Here is a 21,431-nt window from a genome sequence, read left to right as displayed (position 1 = left end):
ATTTAAGTCTAGTCTTAAAGGTGGAGACAGTGTCTGCCTCTCAGACCCAGATTGGTAACTGGTTCCATAATAGCGGTGCCTGATAGCTGAAAGCTCGTCCTCCCATTCTACTTTTATGAATCCTAGGAACTACAAGTAAACCTGCACTCAGAGATCTGAGTGTCCTATTAGGAACATATGGTACAATCAGGTCCTGCAGATACAATGGACCAAGTCCATGAAGAGCCTTGTAGGTTAGAAGAAGGATCTTGAAGTGTATTCTTGAGTCCACTGGGAGCCAGTGAAGAGACGCTAGGACAGGAGAGATGTGATCCTTTGGCTGCTTCCTGTCAGAACTCTAGCTGCTGCGTTCTGGATCAGCTGCAGACTGTTGATGGAGTAATGTGGACATCCTGACAATAAAGAGTTGCAGTAGTCCAGTCTTGAAGTGACAAAAGCATGGATGAGCTTTTCAGCATCACTCTGAGAGAGGATGCTCCTGATCTTAGTAATATTACGCAGGTGAAAGAAAGCGGTCCTGGAGACCTGCTTAATATGAGAGACAAACGACATGTCTTGATCAAAGATAACTCCAAGGTTCCTCACAGTCGTACTGGAGGCCAGAGTAATTCCATCCAGAGAGAAAGTATTATCTGATAAACTAGTTCTGAGATGTTTCGGTCCAAAAACAATGACCTCAGTCTTGTCTGAGTTTAATAGTAAAAGTTGGAGGACATCCAGTCCTTTATGTCCTTTAGACACGCCTGTAGTCTGACTAGCGGCTCCGTTTCTTCAGGCTTCATGGATAAATACAGCTGGGTATCATCAGCATAACAATGAAAGTTTTATGCCGTGCTTCTGGATGATGTTTCCTAGAGGGAGCATGTAGAGGGTGAACAGGATCGGTCCGAGCACAGAACCCTGTGGAACACCGTGGTTAACCCTTGTACCTGTGGAAGACACATCGTTAGTGTGAACAAAATGAAATCTGTCAGATAAATATGATTTAAACCAGCGCAGTGCTGTTCCTGTAATCCTGATCTCATGTTCTAATCTGTGTAGCAGGATGCGATGATCTACGGTGTCGAAGGCAGCACTGAGATCCAGTAGAATGAGTACAGAGACGAGACCCCGGTCCGATGCCATGAGGAGGTCATTAGTGACTTTGAGCAGTGCTGTTTCTGTGCTGTGATGGGCTCTGAATCCAGACTGGAAAGCATCGAGCAGACTGTTCCTACGCAGGTGGTCATTTAGCTGACCTACAACAGCTCTTTCGAGTATTTTGGAGATAAAGGTGAGGTTGGAGATCGGTCTGTAGTTTCCTAAGACGTCCGGGTCCAGTGAAGGTTTTTTAAGTATCGGAATGATCACAGCAGTTTTAAAAGCCTGTGGTACATATCCTGTTTCCAGAGGCAAGTTGATCTGTCCTAATATAGACTCTCCGATCAGAGGAATAGCATCCTTGAGGAGCCAAGATGGGATCGGATCCAGAAGACAGGTAGTAGGTTTAGACTTGCAGATGCTGGTGGTCAGCTCCGGGAGGCCGATGGGCACGAAGCAGTCCAGAGTTAGATCAGGATCCGTTTCCAGAAGTGGCGGTGTATCCTCAGCGGTCACAGAGAGATTGTGGTTGATTTGTCCTCTAATAGTGGTGATTTTATCGGTGAAGAAGCTCATGAAGTCTTCACTACTAAGAACTGCAGGAATGCGAGGCTCCACAGAGCTGTGGCTCTTTGTCAGCCTGGCCACAGCGTTAAAGAGAAAGCGCGGGTTGTTCTTGTTTTCTTCTATTAGTGATGAATAGTAGGCTGTCCTGGCTTTGCGAAGGCCTTCTTATACGTCAGCAGACTGTCTCTCCAGGCCCTCTGGGAGTCATCTGATTTAGAGGACTGCCACTTCCTCTCCATCCTTCGGGTAATCCGTTTCAGTGATCGGATATTTGAGTTGTACCACGGAGCTAGCCTCTTCTGATTTGTAGTTTTCTTCTTCTTCTCCTGTTTAAGACTGAGTGTAATGTGTCTGCAATGTTGTTGACAAAGCAGTCCAGTTCTGCAGGAGTAAGTTGGTACCCCCATCAGTACTTGGGACTGTGGTAATGGCACAATCTTTGCACTTCAAGTTTTTAAAATGAATTTCAGGCTTTGTGATGAAATATTTGAATTTGCCTACAACATTGACAAGGTGATAACTTGATGCATACTCACTCTATACACATATAAAAAATGACATGCCACATTGTTTGTTGATGTCTCCTCTGTGTTTTTGTCCACTATTTGCCCTAATCATTCTCTGCCTGGTCTCTTTGTTTTGTTTTTCTCAGATGGTCCCTGCAATGTTTAGCTCTAAAGGGCTAGTGGGAAAGCCAGAAAGACGGTATGCCTTGCTATTTCCTTTTTGTATGAAGTGTTCAAAATAATAAATCTGAAAACATGGCTTTCTGTCTGTGACTTGAAACCTTACATGATTTATCTCTAGAGTACATGTTTGTCTTTGTTGTTGGTGTCATACACCACAGGAATATTTTATCCAACTTTTTACTTCATTGTACATCTACTCTAAAACTGTATAGGAAGTATATTTGGCCTTCTGTCCTTATTTCATGTTTGCATGTTTTGATATGACAGATTTTTATAGAGATTCATGACAATGTTGCTTGCCTGTCTTTCTTGTATATTTTGTTTGTCGTCATCATCTTCTTATCTATTTCTGCAGATGCCTGGGGTGGTAAGGTTAGATGACCTGAAGGGGTTCAGCCCCAAAGCACAGATAAACAGCAGCAGTACCTCCACTGCTAATGGACTACAGACATCTACAGGTTGACATATCCACATGCACGTTCACTGTTGCTTGAATCGAAAAACTGATCGAGCAGCAGGCACCAATTTCCCATTTCTCCATACTCACTTTGCTGCTATTTAGCGTTCCCTTCACAAAAAAAAACTACCTACCCTTCCATTTTCCTCCATCTTCCTTTTAGTCATTTGAGTGTTTTTTTGCACTGCAGAGCTTTAGTAGGAATACAGAAACAGGTAGTAGATAATGTTGGCCATGGTGACCTAGTGTAAATGGCTATTCTTCAGCACAGCTTAGTGCCAGTATCTACTGCTCAATCTTCCTCCTTCACTTCCCTCTCCTCTTATCCCCGCCCCACCTTTCTGTTATTCTACGCTATTTATTTTTGCTGCTTCCTGACCAGCCCTGACTCTACTGCCCAAAACCATGGTTGGTGCAGGCTTGGGTGTTTGGAAGTTAATACGAGGTGTCCGCCAGTTGGAGCTTCACCGCCTTATCCTGGCACTTATCATCTTCTGCTTGTTGTCGATGGCCTTTCTAGCTTACTATGTTTCCAACAGCCCAAAAATCAAGGAGGCTCCACCTTTACCCTTCAGTAACTGTGGTGGTGGAGGGGGGATGTCACTTGGAATGAGCACTGGGAATGCTGTGGGGGACCAGGTGTGCAAAGGGCACCTCTCTTCCTTCCTCCACGCCAAGGACGACTACGACAGGTGAAGGCAATGGACACTTCCAGGACAGAGCCTGTGGTCCTGGTGTTTGTAGAGAGTATCTATTCCCAGCTGGGCCAGGAGATTGTTGCCATATTAGAGTCAAGTCGCTTCCACTACCGGACAGAGATTGCTCCTGGAAAAGGTGACATGCCCACATTGACAGACCATAACCATGGACGCTACACATTGATCATTTTTGAAAATGTGCTGAAATATGTCAATCTGGATGCATGGAACCGTGACTTAGTGGACAAGTACTGTGCTGAATATGGTGTAGGTGTCATTGGCTTCTTCAAAGCTAATGAAAACTCTCTTCTTAGTGCACAACTCAAAGGTTTCTCTTTTTACACTCACACCTGGGACTCAGGAATTACCAGATCAACCCCAGTGCTCCTCTTTTATACATCACAAAGCCTAACCATGTGGAGCAGGGTCCACTACCAGGGGATGATTGGACTATTTTTCAGTCTAACCACTCTACGTATGAACCAGTACTTCTGGCCAGCACGAAGTCTGCTGAAGTACTGGCACATTTTGGACCCAGCCCGCTCCGGGCCCTCCATGCCACAGTTATACAAGACCTGGGGCTACATGATGGCATTCAAAGAGTTCTTTTCGGAAATAATCTTAACTATTGGCTTCACAAGCTGGTTTTTGTAGATGCTATCGCCTACTTAACAGGAAAGCGACTGTGTTTGTCCTTGGACCGTCACATTCTCGTGGACGTGGATGATATATTTGTTGGCAAGGAGGGAACCCGTATGAAGGTGTCTGATGTGGAGGTGGGTTTGAAAAATGTTTGCACAAGTGGTCCTATTCTGGTTTTAGCTCTTTTTCAAGCCTTAAGAAAATCAATGCTAGGATTTGTTTAGTTGTTTATATGGCAGTAGTCTTTGCTAGACATTGTTTTCTGTTAAAAACATAATAAAAATATCTATTCTGTTGGTTCTTGGTAAGGCAAATACAACTTCAGATGAACAAACAGATTCTACCTTTTTTACTGGGCCTTTATTACACTCAACAAAATATAAACGCAACACTTTTGTTTTTGCTCCCATGTTTCATGAGATGGACTTGAAGATCTAAACTGCATTCCAGATACACAATATTACCATTCCTCTCAACATTGTTCACAAATCTGTCTAAATGTGTGATAGTGAGCACTTCTGCTTTGCTGAGATAATCCATCCCACCTCACAGGTGTGCCACATCAAGATGCTGATCTGACATCATGATTAGTGCACAGGTGTACCTCAAACTGCCCACAATAAAAGGCCACCCTGAAATGTGCAGTTTTGTCTCACAGCAAAATGCCACAGATGCCACAAGCATTGAGGGAGCGTGCAATTGGCATGCTGACAGCAGGAATGTCAACCAGATCTGTTGCTCGTGCATTGAATGTTCATTTCTCCACCATAAGCCGTCTCCAAAGGCGTTTCAGAGAATATGGCAGTACATCCAAACGGCCTCACAACCGCAGACCACGAGTAACCACACCAGCCCAGGACCTCCACATCCAGCAGGTTCACCTCCGAGATCGTCTGAGACCAGCCACTCAGACAGCTGCTGAAACAATTGGTTTGCATAACCAAACAATTTCTGCACAAACTGTCAGAAACCGTCTCAGGGAAGCTCAACTGCATGCTCGTCGTCCTCATCGGGGTCTTAACCTGACTCCAGATCGTCGCCGTAACAGACTTGAGTGGGCAAATGCTCACATTTGATGGCGTCTAGCACGTTGGAGAGGTGTTCTCTTCACGGATGAATCTCGGTTTACATTGTTCAGGGCAGATGGCAGACAGCGTGTGTGGCGTCGTGTGGGTGAGCGCTTTGCTGATGTCAATGTTGTGGATCGAGTGGCCCGTGGTGGTGGGGGTCATGGTATGGGCAGGCATCTGTTATGGACGAAGAACACAGGTGCATTTTATTGATGGCATTTTGAATGCACAGAGATACCGTGATGAGATCCTGAGGCCCATTGTTGTGCCATACATCCATGAACATCACCTCATGTTTCAGCAAGATAATGCACGGCCCCATGTTGCAAGGATCTGTACACAATTCTTGGAAGCTGAAAATGTCCCAGTTCTTGCATGGCCAGCATACTCACCGGACATGTCACCCATTGAACATGTTTGGGATGTGCTTGACCGGCGTATACGACAGCGTGCAACAGTTCCCACTAATATCCAGCAACTTCGCACAGCCATTGAAGAGGAGTGGACCAACATTCCACAGGCCACATAGACAATCTGATAAACTCTATGCGAAGAAGATGTGTTGCCACTGCATGAGGCAAATGGTGGTCACACCAGATACTGACTGGTTCTGAGTCCCCAGACCGCCAATAAAGCAGAAACAAACTGCACATTTCAGGGTGGCCTTTTATTGTGGGCAGTTTGAGGTACACCTGTGCACTAATCATGATGTCAGATCAGCATCTTGATGTGGCACACCTGTGAGGTGGGATGGATTATCTCAGCAAAGCAGAAGTGCTCACTATCACACATTTAGACAGATTTGTGAACAATGTTTGAGAGGAATGGTAATATTGTGTATCTGGAATGAAGTTTAGATCTTCAAGTCCATCTCATGAAACATGGGAGCAAAAACAAAAGTGTTGCGTTATATTTTTGTTGAGTGTATTAGCAACAAACAAAGCCAAAAAGAAAAAAATCACATGGACTATGCTAAGTACCCTATATGATTTAATAGCTATCACCATTGTTTATGTCTTTCCCTCTTGGACACCGTTAACACTCATCTGAATGCTCCAGAGCAGCAAACTGTCAAAATGTCTGCTTTTATAGAGGTCTGTACACCTGCTGACTGACGATCAGCAGCACCTGCTGCAGCTCACCTAATTAAATACCCGGAGAAAACCCACACAGGCACAGGTAGAACAAGCAAACTCCCCATAGAAAGACCCCAGTCAGAATAGAACCAGAAGTAAGGGAACTTTTAGTACTGAATACGTATTTCTTCCTTTTTGGCTTAATTTTTGCTAATATAAATAACGGTGCAGCAGAAAAACATACATGTTGTTTTTCTGAAGTGTATTTGTCTTAATACCAAGACTCACTGTGATGGCTACTTATTCTTTCATTATGTTTTTACACAAAACGCAACAAATGGAATAAATAAATAAGTTATATACATAATCATTTGTTTGCTCATCTGAAGATTTAATGAGTGGGACTTGTGTTCTAAGTAGGGGGTCAGTTAAGTTTGTTCCCATTGTCAAAAAAGACTAAAGTCTGATGAACTCAAAGTTCTTGTAAACAAACTATAAGTTGCAATTTTAACCACTCATGTTAATGAATAAATACTAAATATGGAGTGGATCAATCTTGGTTTCCATCAGGTGAACTGTCACATCAATAAAGTTTATTAGCTGCAGTTTAATTATTTGTTGCAAAATAGCTCCATCACAGCTATTCAATGTAATTTTTGTTCGGGCAGAAATATAGAAAATTATTTAGAAGAATAAACAAACTTTTCAACTCTACTACTACTAGTACTTTACTTTAGGTTTTGACAGGGAGGCTGTCGTCTAAAGTGATATGCTAATGAACAATTTAATATGTTCTGGTCAGCATTAGCATATAGCTAATTGTTGTTTGAAGGTTAAGCACTGATGGCTTATCATTGCATTGACTGTAGTGGTTATACTTTCACAGGCATTGCTCAACACTCAAAACAAGCTGAGAGCACTGGTCCCTAACTTCACATTCAATTTGGGATTTTCTGGAAAGTTCTATCACACAGGTAGGGAGCATCTGACAATAGAATTAGGTTCTGTCAGTGTAATGCAAACAAATGTGTGTTTGTTTGCACATCCTACGTGTATTTCCAGGCACCGATGAAGAGGATCGGGGAGATGACATGCTGCTGCAGTACAGGATGGACTTCTGGTGGTTTCCCCACATGTGGAGCCACATGCAGCCTCACCTCTTTCACAATGTCAGCGTCCTGTCAGAGCAGATGAGGCTCAACAAGGTCTTTGCTCAGGTTAGCTGCACTATTACAGACTGATCAGTTTGTTGAACCAGCCCTTGCAAAAATGAAAGCTTTAACAAACAGTACACACATGCATAAACCTCCTTACTTTTTGCTGTCTTGCAGTTAAATTTCTCACATTTTTTGATAAGAATATGAAATTCCATAGTCCATCAGTAGGAATGTTGCCCGTTGTGAGCTTTGCTAGGAGCTGGTTTGTCCTGGGGTCTCATTTATAATCATTGCGCATGCATAAAACAGGCTTTCATGCTAAATTTTTAGATTAGATGGTGCAAGAGCCCTATTGAATTGCAAGTGTTTATTATTATTATACGTCATTCTTGTTCTGCCCACGGTCTCGCGAATTTGACCCCCTGAACGTGCTCAAAAACTCACCAGATTTGGCACAAAATTGTCCACTGATGAAAATCGTGACTTGACACTGTCGCCAGTGGCGGGCATGGCCGCATGGCTCTGCAGCGCCCCCTAAAGTGTGAAAATATTCACCGCAACAGCTACAGACTTCACACTCGGTACACTGATGTATTGCCTTGTGACAAGAAAAAAAAACCTCTTGGACAAAAATTCCACGACGTACAGGAAGTCCACCATTTTGAAAAAGCCACGCCCTGTTCCAATTTGCACTCCCCGCACTTTTGCGAACTCCTCCTAGGGAAATTGCCTGATAGGGCTGAAAATTGGTGTGCTTGTGCTTAAGGGGTTAGGGACCAAAAGTTATCAAAAACGCAGCACTTCGTCATACCGTCTGGCTGTGGCGCCATCGCGAAGTTGACCCTTTGCCAACTCACAGGAAATGGATGTATTTGTGGCTGTATCTCCCACATACTTCATTCTATGTGGATGAAAATAATCAGGCATGCTGGGCCTGTCATTCTGAACAGATTGATATAACTAATGAGCTGATACTCTCATAGCGCCACCTACTGGTGGTATGAATTGTGTTCAGGCTGACTATCCATGTTCCACACCTCGTATTTGAACGAACTCCTCCTAGGGAAATACTCTGATGGACCTGAGATTTTGTCACATGGTTCTGAAGACATGGCTGAGCAAAAGTTATCAAAAACGCAGCTCGATGTTACACCGTGTGGGTGGGGCAACGCCGCAAAGGTGGCCCTTCGCCACAGTCTCTTGGTGCTATCCTCTAAAACGCACAGGAAGTCCGCCATTTTGAAAAACCTACGCCATTTTGCATTTTTCACTCTTTTTTTCACGCACTTTTACGAACTCCTCTTTGGGGATTTGTCCAATCGGGCTGAAAATTGGTCTGCTTACTCTTAAGGCATTAGGGACCAAAAGTTATCAAAAACTCAGCACTTCGGTCTGGCTGTGGCACCGCCACGAATTTAAACCTTCGCCAACGCACAGGAAATACATGTTTTTGTGGCTGTATCTCCCTCATACTTCATCCTATGTGGACGAAACTTTACACTCATGCTAAACATCTGACTCTGCACACTTTGACATGGTCATAAGCTACAGTCACTGTGCCACCTACTGGCCGGGAGCCTGTCTTTTGTATATGTGTGGTTTGGTGTACTCTTCTGCCCGGCAGACCACTGCTTGTGCCGGTACAGGTGGGAGAGAGGTCGTGGGGCGATAGGGGAGGTGGTGGTTGTGACTCCCGCGGACCGCAAGGACTGCGAGGGCCCGTCATCGCTGCTTGCAGCTTTAATTCCACACTGTATCACCTCAAAATTCTACACACAATACCCCATTAGGACAATGTTACCAAAAAATGTTTTGTAAATTTTTTTAATTTATTAAAAATAGAAAACTAAGAAATCACGTTTACATAAATATTCACAGCCTTTGCTTAATACTTTGCTGAGCCACCTTTGGCAGCAATATGATGCCACAAGCTTAGCACACCTATCTTTAGGCAGTTTAGCCCATTCTTCTTTGCAGTAATTCTTAAGCTCCATCAGGTTGGATGGGAGACGTCTGTGCACAGCCATTTTCAGGTCTCTCCAGAGATGTTCAGTCAGATTCAAGTCTGGACTCTGGCTGGGCCACTCCAGGACATTCACAGTGGTGGTTCTGAAGCCAATCCTTCGAGATCTTGGCTGTGTGCTTCGGGTCGTTGTCCTGCTGAAAAATTAACCTTCGCCCCAGTCTGAGGTCATGAGCGCTCTGGAGCAGGTTTTCATCCAGGATATCTTGTATATTGCTGAATTCATTTTTCCTTCTATCCTGACTAGTCTGCCAGTTCCTGTTGCTGAAAAACATCCCCAGAGCATGATGCTGCCACCACCATGCTTCACTGTAGGGATGGTATTGGCCTGGTTTCCCCCAAACATGACTCCTGGCATTCACACCACAGAGTTTATTATTTGTCTCATCAGACCAGAGAATTTTGTTTCTCATGGTCTGAGAGTCATTCAGGTGCCTTTTGGCAAATTCCAGACAGTCTGCCATGTTTGTTTTAAGGAGTGGCTTTCATCTGGCCACTCTACCGTACAGGCCTGATTGATGGATTGCTGCAGGGATGGTTGTCCTTTTGGAAGGCTGTCCTCTCTCCACAGAAGAACGCTGGAGCTCTGACAGAGTGACCATCGGGTTCTTGGTCACCTCCCTGACTAAGGCCCTTCTCCCCGATCGCTTGGTTTAGACGGCCGGCCGGCTCTAGGAGGAGTCCTGGTGGTTCCAAACGTCTTCCATTTATGAATAATGGAGGTCACTGTGCTCATTGGGGCCTTCAAAGCAGCAGAATTTTTTCTGTATCCTTCCCCAGATTCGTGCCTCAAGACAATCCTGTCCCGCAGGTCTATAGACAGTTCCCTTGACTTCATGCTTGGTGTTTGTGCTCTGACATGCACGGTTAACTGTGGGACCTTGTATAGACAGGTGTGTGCCAAATCATGTCCATTCAACTGAATTTACCGCAGGTGGACTCCAGTTAAGCTGTAGAAAAATCTCAAGGATGATCAGTGGAAAAAAGAATGCAACTGAGCTCAGTTTTGAGCTTCATTCACTGTGAATACTTATGTAAATGTGATTTCCTAGTTTTCTATTTTTAATAAATTAAAAAAAAAAACTTTTTCCACATTGTCATAATGGGGTATTGGGTGTAGAATTTTGAGGTAAGAGATTCATTTAATACAACTTGGAATACAACTGGAACTTTCTGGATGCACTGTATAATGTCATTAACCATGGACACTTCAACACTACAAAAAACATTAAACAAAACCAAACTCAAAGGGGTAACAAAAAAGTGCATTCCACTCTTAGACCTCATTCAGACTTGTAATCAATTTATATTTTCACAGTCTGAACAGCACAAAATCTTGTTTCAATCCAGATCAACCCACCTCTCGGAGGTGGGTTGAGCTGGATTCACTGAAATGTTGATATCATTTACTATTTTATGCGGCTAGCAACATCATACTGGGTTCACAGGGAAGGTATCTAGGTCACAAGCGAAAGGCCGTGTGTCAACATTTGCCTAACTATGAGTTTATTTTTTGACATGGCTACAAAGGAATCAACTGCGTTCTGGACAACAGAGGAGACCAAAGTGAAAGAAACCACACGATGCATGCATGCATTTAACGATGCGACACCTAGCGGTCTGGACCACAGCAAAGATGCCAGATTGAGCCAGATTGCACACGGACATGCTATAGCCGGATTTGAAAATAGGTCTTAATTCAGTCTGACAGCTGGATTGACTTTCCCCACTCTGAATGCGCTTTGAGACAATTCTGATTGTAAAATGCGCTATATAAATAGAATTGAATTGAAGTGAATGGGGTTATACATCCCAAATGCTGTTCGACTCTCACCCATGGATATAGAATGGCACATGCATTTGCTTTTATTAATAACTCAGTGTTCCAAGTGTGATCATTGTATCATTGCATTAGCATAATGCCACAATTGCAGTAACCTGTCTTGTTTTCTCACTGCTCCCTCTCTGTAGGAGCATGGCATTCCAACAGATATGGGCTATGCAGTAGCTCCGCATCACTCTGGAGTTTATCCAGTTCACAGCCAGCTCTACGAAGCCTGGAAGACTGTATGGGGAATCAAAGTGACCAGCACAGAGGAATACCCCCATCTCAGGCCAGCTCGATATCGCCGAGGCTTCATCCACAATGGAATCCAGGCCAGTTTACAGTCCTTGCATTTCATTCATGCTCCTATTAATAACTTATTTCCTGTAAAAACAAAAATAATTGGGGAAGTAAAAATGAAAAGGCAGCTCTTCTCCATTGCTGTGCAGTAAATATGCCATGCTATTTTGGCATTAGGTGTAAGGTTTTATTTTGTTGAACACTACCCTGCAGTACCTACCAATGGGAGGGAGTGCAATTAACAGCAGCAATAACAATAACAGCAACTAAATGTTCTGATTTACTTTACCCTGGGTTCTTTCCTGATTTTGCAGGAGTGATCTTAATTGGTTGACCACTCTTGGGGAGGGAAACAATGGTCCTGAATTTCCTCCACTTGCCTGACTGTATTTGTCCAACATTTTGGGGTGGTTCTTGTAACCTAAGCAACAGCTTCTGTTTTTTAAGGTCATGTTCTAGAGGTCCACTTGCCATACACAGACATGTCATATTGGCTCATTTCCGTAATTATTAGATGACTAAGTATTAGGTATGCAACAATCCTTGAAAAGCCTTGGACAAAAGGAGGGGTATCCACCCCTTGCTAAGTCCCTTGCTCTGATCTTGACTGCAGGCTGTCAAATGTGGATCCTGTGATGTCTTCAGTCCTGTAGTCAGAGTATAAAATACAGCTGTATGCTTAGTTTAAATTTATATTACTAATATCCCTAATGTTTTTATTGGCTCTCTGTTGACACCAATATTTGGTTTATAATTTTTAAAATAAACAACAATTTGTTGCCATTTGTCAGTAAAACGAGATTTCTTTCATGAAAAGCTTTTGGAACGCATACGAATACTGTACAATCAATGATCCCTTTGTGTGTTGTAGGTGTTGCCCAGGCAGACTTGTGGTTTGTTCACCCATACTATATTCTATAACGAATACCCAGGAGGATCTAAAGAGCTGGACAAGAGCATCAAAGGAGGAGAACTCTTCCTCACTGTTCTCCTGAACCCTGTAAGAAAAACAACCTCAATGCACCTACCAAAGCTGTGAACCTGAGACTGATGAGACCACCTTTAAATTACATTACATTTACATTAAACTAAAGTAGGAAAATTTGCTTGCTGTCAGCTAGATTGTACGAGTTAAAATACACAGTATAAATAGAGAATTTCCTCTTTTTAAATTGCGTTTTATCATCCATTTACCGGCCTCTCTCTTCACTTGATGCCCACAGCCTGTCCCGTGACACAGACTTGACTTGTGATGATAACTGCATGTAAATGTAAACTTACCTGTAAATTACGCCTTCTAAATGTTGTCTTCCAAATATTGCCTTCCAAATCCAGATCAGCATCTTCATGACCCACCTCTCCAACTATGGTAATGATCGTCTGGGTCTGTACACCTTTGAGTCTTTGGTGAAGTTTGTCCAATGCTGGACTAACCTGAGGCTCCAGACATTGCCTCCTATTCAACTTGCTGAGCGATACTTCCAGATCTTCCCTGAGGAGAGGGATCCACTCTGGCAGGTGGGTGCATTTCTTTTGTATGTTATCAATTACTAACTTTGCAGAATGTTTCCAGAAAATACATATTTCTAACTGGAGTCTGCAGCTTGAAATTTGTAGGAGGAGCTACATTTGGCAGATGACCCTTATTGAAGGGCTCTCTCATAGACTCCCATGTTAAAAATGACACCGAAATAGCTTAATATTTGAAAAATTATAATTTAAAAAAAAAAACCCAGAATGTCCTCTGTGAGATGAACATTTTGATAGTTGAATGGCTGAAATCGGTCAATGTATGCTGAAGATACACTGCGCCAAAAAACTTACGGAAGAATAAGAAAGAAGAAGAAGAAGAAAGAGGGTGAAGAACAAGAGTTTGATTGCCTAGCTAAGGCAATCAAACTAATAAACTGCAATACCCCCCCCAATCATAATAATCAATCATAGAAATTCCTCTAAAACATAGAATAGACTACAGATAGGTAGATATTTTGTTATGTTGTTTTTGTAAAAATGTTATCATGCATTGCACAAATGCATCCTGGGCTGTGATGTTTTTCTCCTTACCTTGGTTCTAACCAACTGCCTGCAGTCAAGATCAAAGCAAGGGACGAGGGGTGGATACCCCTTCTTTTGTCTAAGGTTTTTCCTCACAGCCCATATATAGGCCGACCTCTAATAGTAAGTATGTCAAAACTCCAATTTCCCCCACTGCTGGTCGAGGCCTCTCAAACAAAGGGGGGAAACATCCTGATATCGGCCATCGACTGACCCTGACCTCTAAACATCGGCGTGCTGGACGTGCTGGATTTTTCTTAGTGCAAACATTATGTTTTGACCAACTTTTTCACTTTAATTTACTTAATTAATTATATTATCATTCAGCCTTTTACCGACAATGTGAGCAGTGTGTGAGCAACCAGGGAGTGCAGAGGTTGTTTTGTTCTGTAGCTTAAAACAAGTAGCAGTGGCATAGAAATAACTACAGATCTTGTTTACAGAACTAGTTTATTGAGTGACTTATAACAGGACAAGTCCTGGGTGCAGGAACGCTAGCACTGAAGCAGTAACAGTATTCACTTTTTGATGTTAAATAATGAGGAAAAACTGTGTTTTCCAGAATCCTTGTCACGATAAAAGACACAAAGACATCTGGTCTAAAGAGAAGACCTGTGACAGGCTCCCCAAGTTCCTTATCATTGGACCCCAGAAGACAGGTACTGTTCTGTTTCCATTTTCATCTTTATTCTCTTCCGTATACCAGTGTTTCCCAACCTTTTATTGAACCACAACAAATATTTTACATTTAAAACTCCCAGGGCTCATCTTTCTCTTGGTATTTTATGTCATTAACGAAATAGCCATATGTTTTGGGTTCTTGTCTAACTTTAGGGGGTATAGTTCTGCCATCACTGTACTTTGCTGGCATAGACGAACTAAGACAAATTATATGAATAATTTCAGACCAATTAAGTGAAATTGGATAATTTCCCACAGCACACCTGATAATCTTTGATAGCACATCAGTGGTTGGCAAACACTGCCTTATATCAAGACCCTTAATGTGTTAATTTGCATAAATGTCTTTACTCAAAGGCACCACAGCACTTCATTCATTCCTGAACCTTCACCCAGCAATCACCAGCTCCTTCCCCAGTCCCACTACTTTTGAGGAGATCCAGTTCTTCAGTGGAGCAAACTATGACAATGGGATTGACTGGTAAAGACTTCACATACTGTACACGCACAGAATGACTGCAGTGCAATTTGTCCTTCAGTGAACGTTACTTGTGAAAAAAATGTCAACAGAATTGAATAACGGTTCCTATATAGTATATACACTTTAAGTGTTGTGTCACTATCTGAATACCAATTATCCATGGATGTGAATTCTAGCATTTTGTGCTCCTCAGGTACATGGACTTCTTCCCATTTCCCTCCAATGTCAGCACTGACTTTATGTTTGAAAAGAGTGCCAACTACTTTGACACAGAGGTGGCTCCTAAAAGAGCTTCTGCCCTTCTGCCCAGAGCCAAAATCCTGGCAGTCCTTATCAATCCTTCTGACAGGGCATACTCCTGGTATCAGGTGAGAATCGTCCGATTGTAATATTCCACACATGTCCACTACTGTGTCAGACTACCCAGGTTCCTCAAAGTGGTCTTTTGTTGGCTGTGCTAATGACTACAGCACCAGAGGGCCCACCAGGACCCTGCAGCCCTCAACAACACTTTCCATGCAGTTGTGATGGCAGGCCCCTCAGCCCCCAGGGACCTGCTGGCCCTGCAGAGACGCTGCCTTAATCCTGGGGCCTATGCCACCCACCTGGAGCGCTGGTTACAGTTCTACCAACCCACCCAGGTAACACAGTCACTTATCTGCTCATGTCACTGTTACTATTGGCTTGTTTTGACAAAACGTTTACTTTTGCTGGCTCACCCAGCTAAGTATTCAAACATGATTCAGAGGTTTAGGTACTTTTTTCTCCTTGCGTGCTTGGTGCTTGGGTTACTCATGGCCCCCAGCAGCCAATCCGAGAAAACCCCTGGTATTGTTTACACACTCAATCAGATGCTGGCTCTAAGACCTCCATCCTTCGTGGTCAGGGCTCGCCGTGCTCGTAAACAACAGGTGGTGCAAACCAAAGCACACATCAAGGAGCGTGTGTGCAGTCTTAACCTGGAGCTTATTGCTATCAGACTTCATCCATATTACTTGCCACAGGAGTTTACCAATGTTATCGCCATCACCGTCTGTGTTCCTCTAACCAGTAAAGCAGACGTAGCCTGTGACGTCATCTACTCGGTCACCACAGACCTGCAGACTAAACATCCCAGTGCCTTCATCTTCATCACATGGGATTTTAGTCAAGCCTGTCTCTCCTCCACTTCCTGTTTATTTCAGCAGCATGTCCAGTGCACAACAAACGACAATGAGAATTTGGATTTATTGTATACAAATGTCACCAATGCAAACACTCCCACTGCTCTTCGTCCTCTGGGCAAGTCTGACCAAAACCTTGTCCTGGTCTCCCCATCATACACACCTGTGTTTCAGCAGCAACCTGTCACTGTGAAGACTGTTAAGAAGTGGTCTGATGGTGCCATGGACTGTCTCTCACTGTGTGATGCCCTGGAAACCATCGACTGGTCAGTTCTGTATAAACCGCTGGAGGAGAGACTGGAGAGAAACCAGACCAGGGACGTGTGGTGTGGGATGAGAGCGATCACTGGCTTCCAGAGGAAAGAAAGACGTGGAGCTGAAGTGAATGTCGACTGAGCTAATGAGTTGAACCAGCTTATCAACAAGTTTGATTCCAGCGGTCCTCCTACTTCTTCTCAGAGGCCCTGTCCACCGAGGACGAGCGCGGGCATATCCTCCAGGTGTTTTAACGCACTTTGTCTCTGTGTGGATGTGGCCTGAGAGACCTTTGGAGTTAAAACTTTAGGCTTGGCTCTGACCTTGAACTTGGTTGTTCTCTAAAAATCTTCATAAAAAAGTCAAAAAGACTGTAGACAGGCAAATGCCGAAGTATAGAGTCTTTATTGCAGATCAAAAATAACACAGCAAAAAGGCCTGAGTTAGCGATTGGTCGCAAAACTGAAGAAGTCAAAACTCGTTCTTTTATAGTTATCAAGCATCTTTTCATTTTCAGCTCAGTGTTTAGAATACCCACACCTTGCTGTGTGTGTGTATTATCCCACCCAATGCCTACGTTCACACCCATCTTGCCAGGGCACAGTTTTTACATGCACGACTACAACAGAGCCACTACTCCTCTTATGGTCAGGTGGCATGACATCTGGCTGTGTTCAAGGCCTTTCCCTCAGTGCCTGCGCAGTGGCCAACACCATCCAGCTGAGACATTGAGGGCTAAGTTGGAGAAGATGCAGGTGGATGCTCCCCTTGTCTCACCTGACAGGTTGACCACAGTTTGTGAGACTGCAGAGCTGTGTGTCTGTCACCCTGACAAGCACTGGAGCTCCTCAGGGAACTGTGCTGTCTCCCTCTTCATCACCTACACGGCCGGATTCCAGCATGGAAAATCCCTCCCGTCCCCTCCACAACACTGTGGACAAACTAACAGTTTCAGCAACCTGCAACCTCGTCCTTGATTGTTCTTTGATGTATGTTGCTGGTACTACAACCTAATTTCCCTACGGGGATTAATAAAGTAATTCTTCATCTTAATTCCCGCAGGGGAGGAGAGAAGTCCCAGCTTAATGATTGTCTGCTCTTTGACTGTCTTTAAGAACAAAAAATATTCTTTTGTGGGAAAAAACTCTGCTGCCGAAGTAGTGAGGTTTGGACGAGGCTGAGCCTATACTGCTAAACTAGTATCTGCAAGAGGGGACCAAAAATGTATCATGATACATTTAACAAAAGTTGGAATGTTAGATTTTGTTATTTATTAGAATGTAGCTGTAGGTCTGTTTTTCTTTCTGGTGTTGTTGCCAGTGATTGATAATACACTCTGTGTGTTCAGGTGCACATCGTGGATGGGGCCTTGCTGCGTTCCAACCCAGCTCTGGTGATGGACGGAATCCAGAGATTCCTGGGTGTCACTCCCTTCAACTACACCCAGGCTCTAATGTTTGTAACATATCACATTCAAACGACCTCACCGTTTATATGTGCTCTATTTATAATTAGTGCAGTTAAATGTTAAATAGTGTTTAGTTGCACTGTATCCTGTTGAGTAACATGCTGTGTCGCAGGTATGATGATAGCAAAGGTTTCTGGTGCCAGCGAGTGGAAGGAGGTCGAGTCAAGTGTCTGGGGAAGAGTAAAGGAAGAAAATACCCGGAAATGAGTTTTGAGGTATGTATGCACCATACTCCCTGCCTCACGCAGTCACTACCAGTGTCTCACTTCAGGTGCTGCATCCTTTGAAGAACGCATTTATAGATATAGAGTCTCAACAAGGCCGTCCCATTACAAAGGCCCCTTCAACTGTGGCCGAGTAATGCAGCTATGTTTCCCTAGTAGCTAGGGCTTCAAGGTTTCTAGTCAATTTAACATTAATTCAACACCAGTTCTGTTTATTTATGAGAGAGTTTCACAAAAGTTTCATAATGAAAGCTCCACACATTAATACAACACAAAGTTTACATTATTTAAATTAAGTGTTTTGGTTTACCTGCCTGGTCTGGTGAGACTAACACAGAGGATGCAGACTTATATTTAAAAAAGATTTTATGAATGAATATTGGATCTTAATAGCTTTTCTTAACCTTGCCCTAGGTAGCACAGGGTGTCTTCACAGCCCTTCACAGCCCATCACACCATTCATTGCACATTGGATATGTTAGCTTAAAAGAAACAAATGTTCCATTGTATGCTGCATCACATGATCTGTCCAGGCCCAGGGTAGACTAGCTTCATACTGGATTCAATAAAAAGCTGCCGGGATCTGTGTCAGCAGCATGACTGAGAAGCAAAGCAGACTGAACAGACTTCTTTCTTTAAGTTGAGAAAGCAGTGTTATACAGCTCTATATTATAGAGCTATTATACAGGTACAGCTCCTGTTCATACAACATATTCCTTCAGTAACTGAAATTATTTTTCACTACACTGATCAGCCGTATTATTATGACCATTGACAGGTGAAGTGAATCATTCTGATCATTGTGGTGCCTCTGGTTATTCCATTCAAGACTTCCCAAGAAGACTGCTAATTGCTGTGGCTTTAGGATCTGGATAAATAATCAAAAAAACCAAATGGAACTGAGGACTACAGCCAAATGTACACATCCACGGTAGCTGTCAAGGTTGCTCAGCTACAGGAGTAGGACTTCATGAATCCTGGTGATGCAGATGGGATCTCATCTACAGGCTCAATGGTCTTGTTTAATAACACTCCATTGTGGACCATGAAGGCCACTCTTCTTTAGACAGTGCCCAGCACCTGAAATGAGACAGCTATTGTCTGGCTTGTGGAATATGTATGTTGACTCATCGAACACATCATTTTAATTACCCTGGACACACGCAAATTGATTTTGACCACATTACCACACTACTTAAATCTGAACTTAAGCAGCTCTCAGAGTAGTAGTCGTTTTTATATCGAGGCTGTTGGGGGGACTAGGCAACACTTGATGGACCAGCACTGTTGTTAAATGTTTTTCTACAGTATAATTGTGCTTCCTCTGACTGTTTCCAACCTTTCTGTGTGTGTGTGTGTGGGTGTGTGCATTTATGTGTGCTTGCAGTCACGTGCCTTTCTGGCAGAGTATTACCGGGAGCATAACGTGGAGCTTCAGCATTTGCTAAATCGGTTAGGTCAACCGCTGCCATCCTGGCTCCGTCAAGAACTCCAAAGCACAAGCTGGAGCTGAGGTGGCAAGCTCTCACACACAGACAAACCACAGAGAAGATGGGGCCAACATATGGATCTGGATCAGAATGGACTGTTTCAGACGGACTTTTTAGTGGCTCCTGGAGTGCTGGACAACAAGAGGCCTCTTTGAGAGGTTAACATGTTGGACTCCCTCCTCGTGACCTGTTGTTTCTCCAGGCCTCGGGCAGCCTTCAGCCCCACACTTTACACAAGGACTGTGTAAGTAGCAGCTGTGTGCATGAAGAACATGAAACCAGCCTTAATGTGATGGATAACTTCACATTGTGAGACGGGATGTGGGTTGTATAGTTGTATACAGGACTAACATGCACAAACACATCTCAAGAAGAAGATTGTAAAGTAGTCCATTTTAAAGCAGTGTGTATGCTAAGGTGAGAAACAGAATATCCAGTAAACACAGAGTCCATGAACAGGTTTTATGGTTATGTCTACTTTGTCCTTTTATCCTGTCCTTCATTTTCACTTTCTGATGATCATTTTACAGTTGAGTTACAGGTCAGTGTAAGTACCACACGTTAATGTCCGGCACATGGTTGGGTTTTCCAGGCTGTGCCCACACTGACATCCCGACCATGAGCAGTTCTTCTTTGTGAAGATGGTCTTTGAATGATCTTCTCCCCCTGGTTTTAGTCACACAGTGTGTGCTCTACAAATGGTTTTTAAGCTATTTGATACAAGAATCAGTGTGATTTCTGAGCTGCTGAGACTTATAGGTACTTTAGTATGGAGGCATTGTACCAAGCTGAGAAGATGAAAGTACAAATATTTTTAACCCTTAACTGTTGGCCTACCAGTATTTGACCTTTGAGTTTTGTAATGAGAAACTTAAGGAGTGTTGTAGTCAGAAGCTCTTTTATGATGCTGAATGAACGGATGGAGACAAACCCTTCAAACATCTGGGACACATTGAGTTGATGTGTCCTGGTTTATAATTATACTTGAAGCAGGGATGACATCAGGGCTACGAACATGAACACAACCAACTCCTACTGTGGGGACGCATTTTTAACACTGAGAATACACAGTGTAAAAAGGCCAGAGGTGCACACCTGACATGATGCCGTCTGTGTCAGCTGTTTAAAACCTAGTGTTTGACTGTGAGAGGGTGGTTGGAACATCGGCCATAGAGAGCGTTAATATCTTCCCAAAACCACCACAGATTTCCAGACTCACCTGCCTCTACAGAAGTCAAAGCTGTTACAGGATGCAGATATCAGAGCCAGTGTGGACCAATCAGAAGCTGCTGTCTTGTTAGTTTCAGTTTGTTTTGTATAAATGTCAGAAAGACCAACACTGTATTATCTGTAATAAACACATAGAGGTTGGAGTCCTCCCGTTTGGTTTTTGACTCAGTGTTTCAGGTCTTTCAGTGCTGTCTAAACGTACAGCAGTTATAAAGTATGAGCATTGTTTTTCTTTTCTGTATAGGTGATGAGCTTGATCCACCAAACAGGATAAACATGCTTGCCTGTAGGGAGGAACACATCAGCAAGTTTACACTGCTGATCCTGTCCTTAAGTTGCTGGTGGTTAATAAACATGGTCATAAAAACACTGTACATTACTTTAGGGCCACAGTGTGTCCAACACATGTACAATGTATACATCAAATGGTAGGGATTTTGGTGGGTCATTCATTGTGATGGCTCTTTGGATCAGGTCACGATAAAATCCTGAAGCTAAAGACCTTTCTATGCTGCAAAAACGGGAGCGCCCCAGTTTTCCCTTTTTTATTGAAAACTTGAGCAGTGAATGAATGAAATGGTACATAGGTAACTCTAAACAGAATGTATGTACATTTCAGAACATTATCATCAGGTGTCAAAGTACCAGTAGTTTCCTCCACCATCATTTGACCGGCATCGATGCAGAAATATTACAGAGCCCATGAGCACCAGACATGGGCTCTGTAATATTTCTGCATCGATGCAACTGAATTTTTTTAATACAACTTGTAGTAAACATTAGTTTGATTTTCCTTGGAA

General features: G+C 43.3%; 1 protein-coding gene across 1 annotated transcript; it reads left to right on the top strand.

Moving 5' to 3' along the window:
- The first annotated feature begins 2,296 nt into the window (after window positions 1–2,296).
- LOC114447066 (bifunctional heparan sulfate N-deacetylase/N-sulfotransferase 2-like) lies at window positions 2,297–20,774 on the top strand. Its single transcript, XM_028423084.1, is given in 16 exon segments — window positions 2,297–2,352; window positions 2,692–3,418; window positions 3,421–3,822; window positions 3,825–4,267; window positions 7,166–7,253; window positions 7,342–7,496; window positions 11,431–11,616; window positions 12,456–12,584; window positions 12,920–13,102; window positions 14,202–14,298; window positions 14,678–14,801; window positions 14,995–15,169; window positions 15,272–15,442; window positions 17,568–17,674; window positions 17,800–17,902; window positions 19,299–20,774. Coding segments are annotated over 15 exon segments (2,709 nt in total). The 5' UTR covers window positions 2,297–2,352; window positions 2,692–3,198; the 3' UTR covers window positions 19,425–20,774.
- The last annotated feature ends 657 nt before the right edge of the window (window positions 20,775–21,431 follow it).

This window comes from Parambassis ranga, chromosome 15, assembly GCF_900634625.1.
Source record: "Parambassis ranga chromosome 15, fParRan2.1, whole genome shotgun sequence".
Classification (NCBI taxonomy): Eukaryota; Metazoa; Chordata; class Actinopteri; family Ambassidae; genus Parambassis; species Parambassis ranga.
Note: the sequence above shows the minus strand (reverse complement) of the source record. Positions and strands in the feature narration are given on the sequence as shown.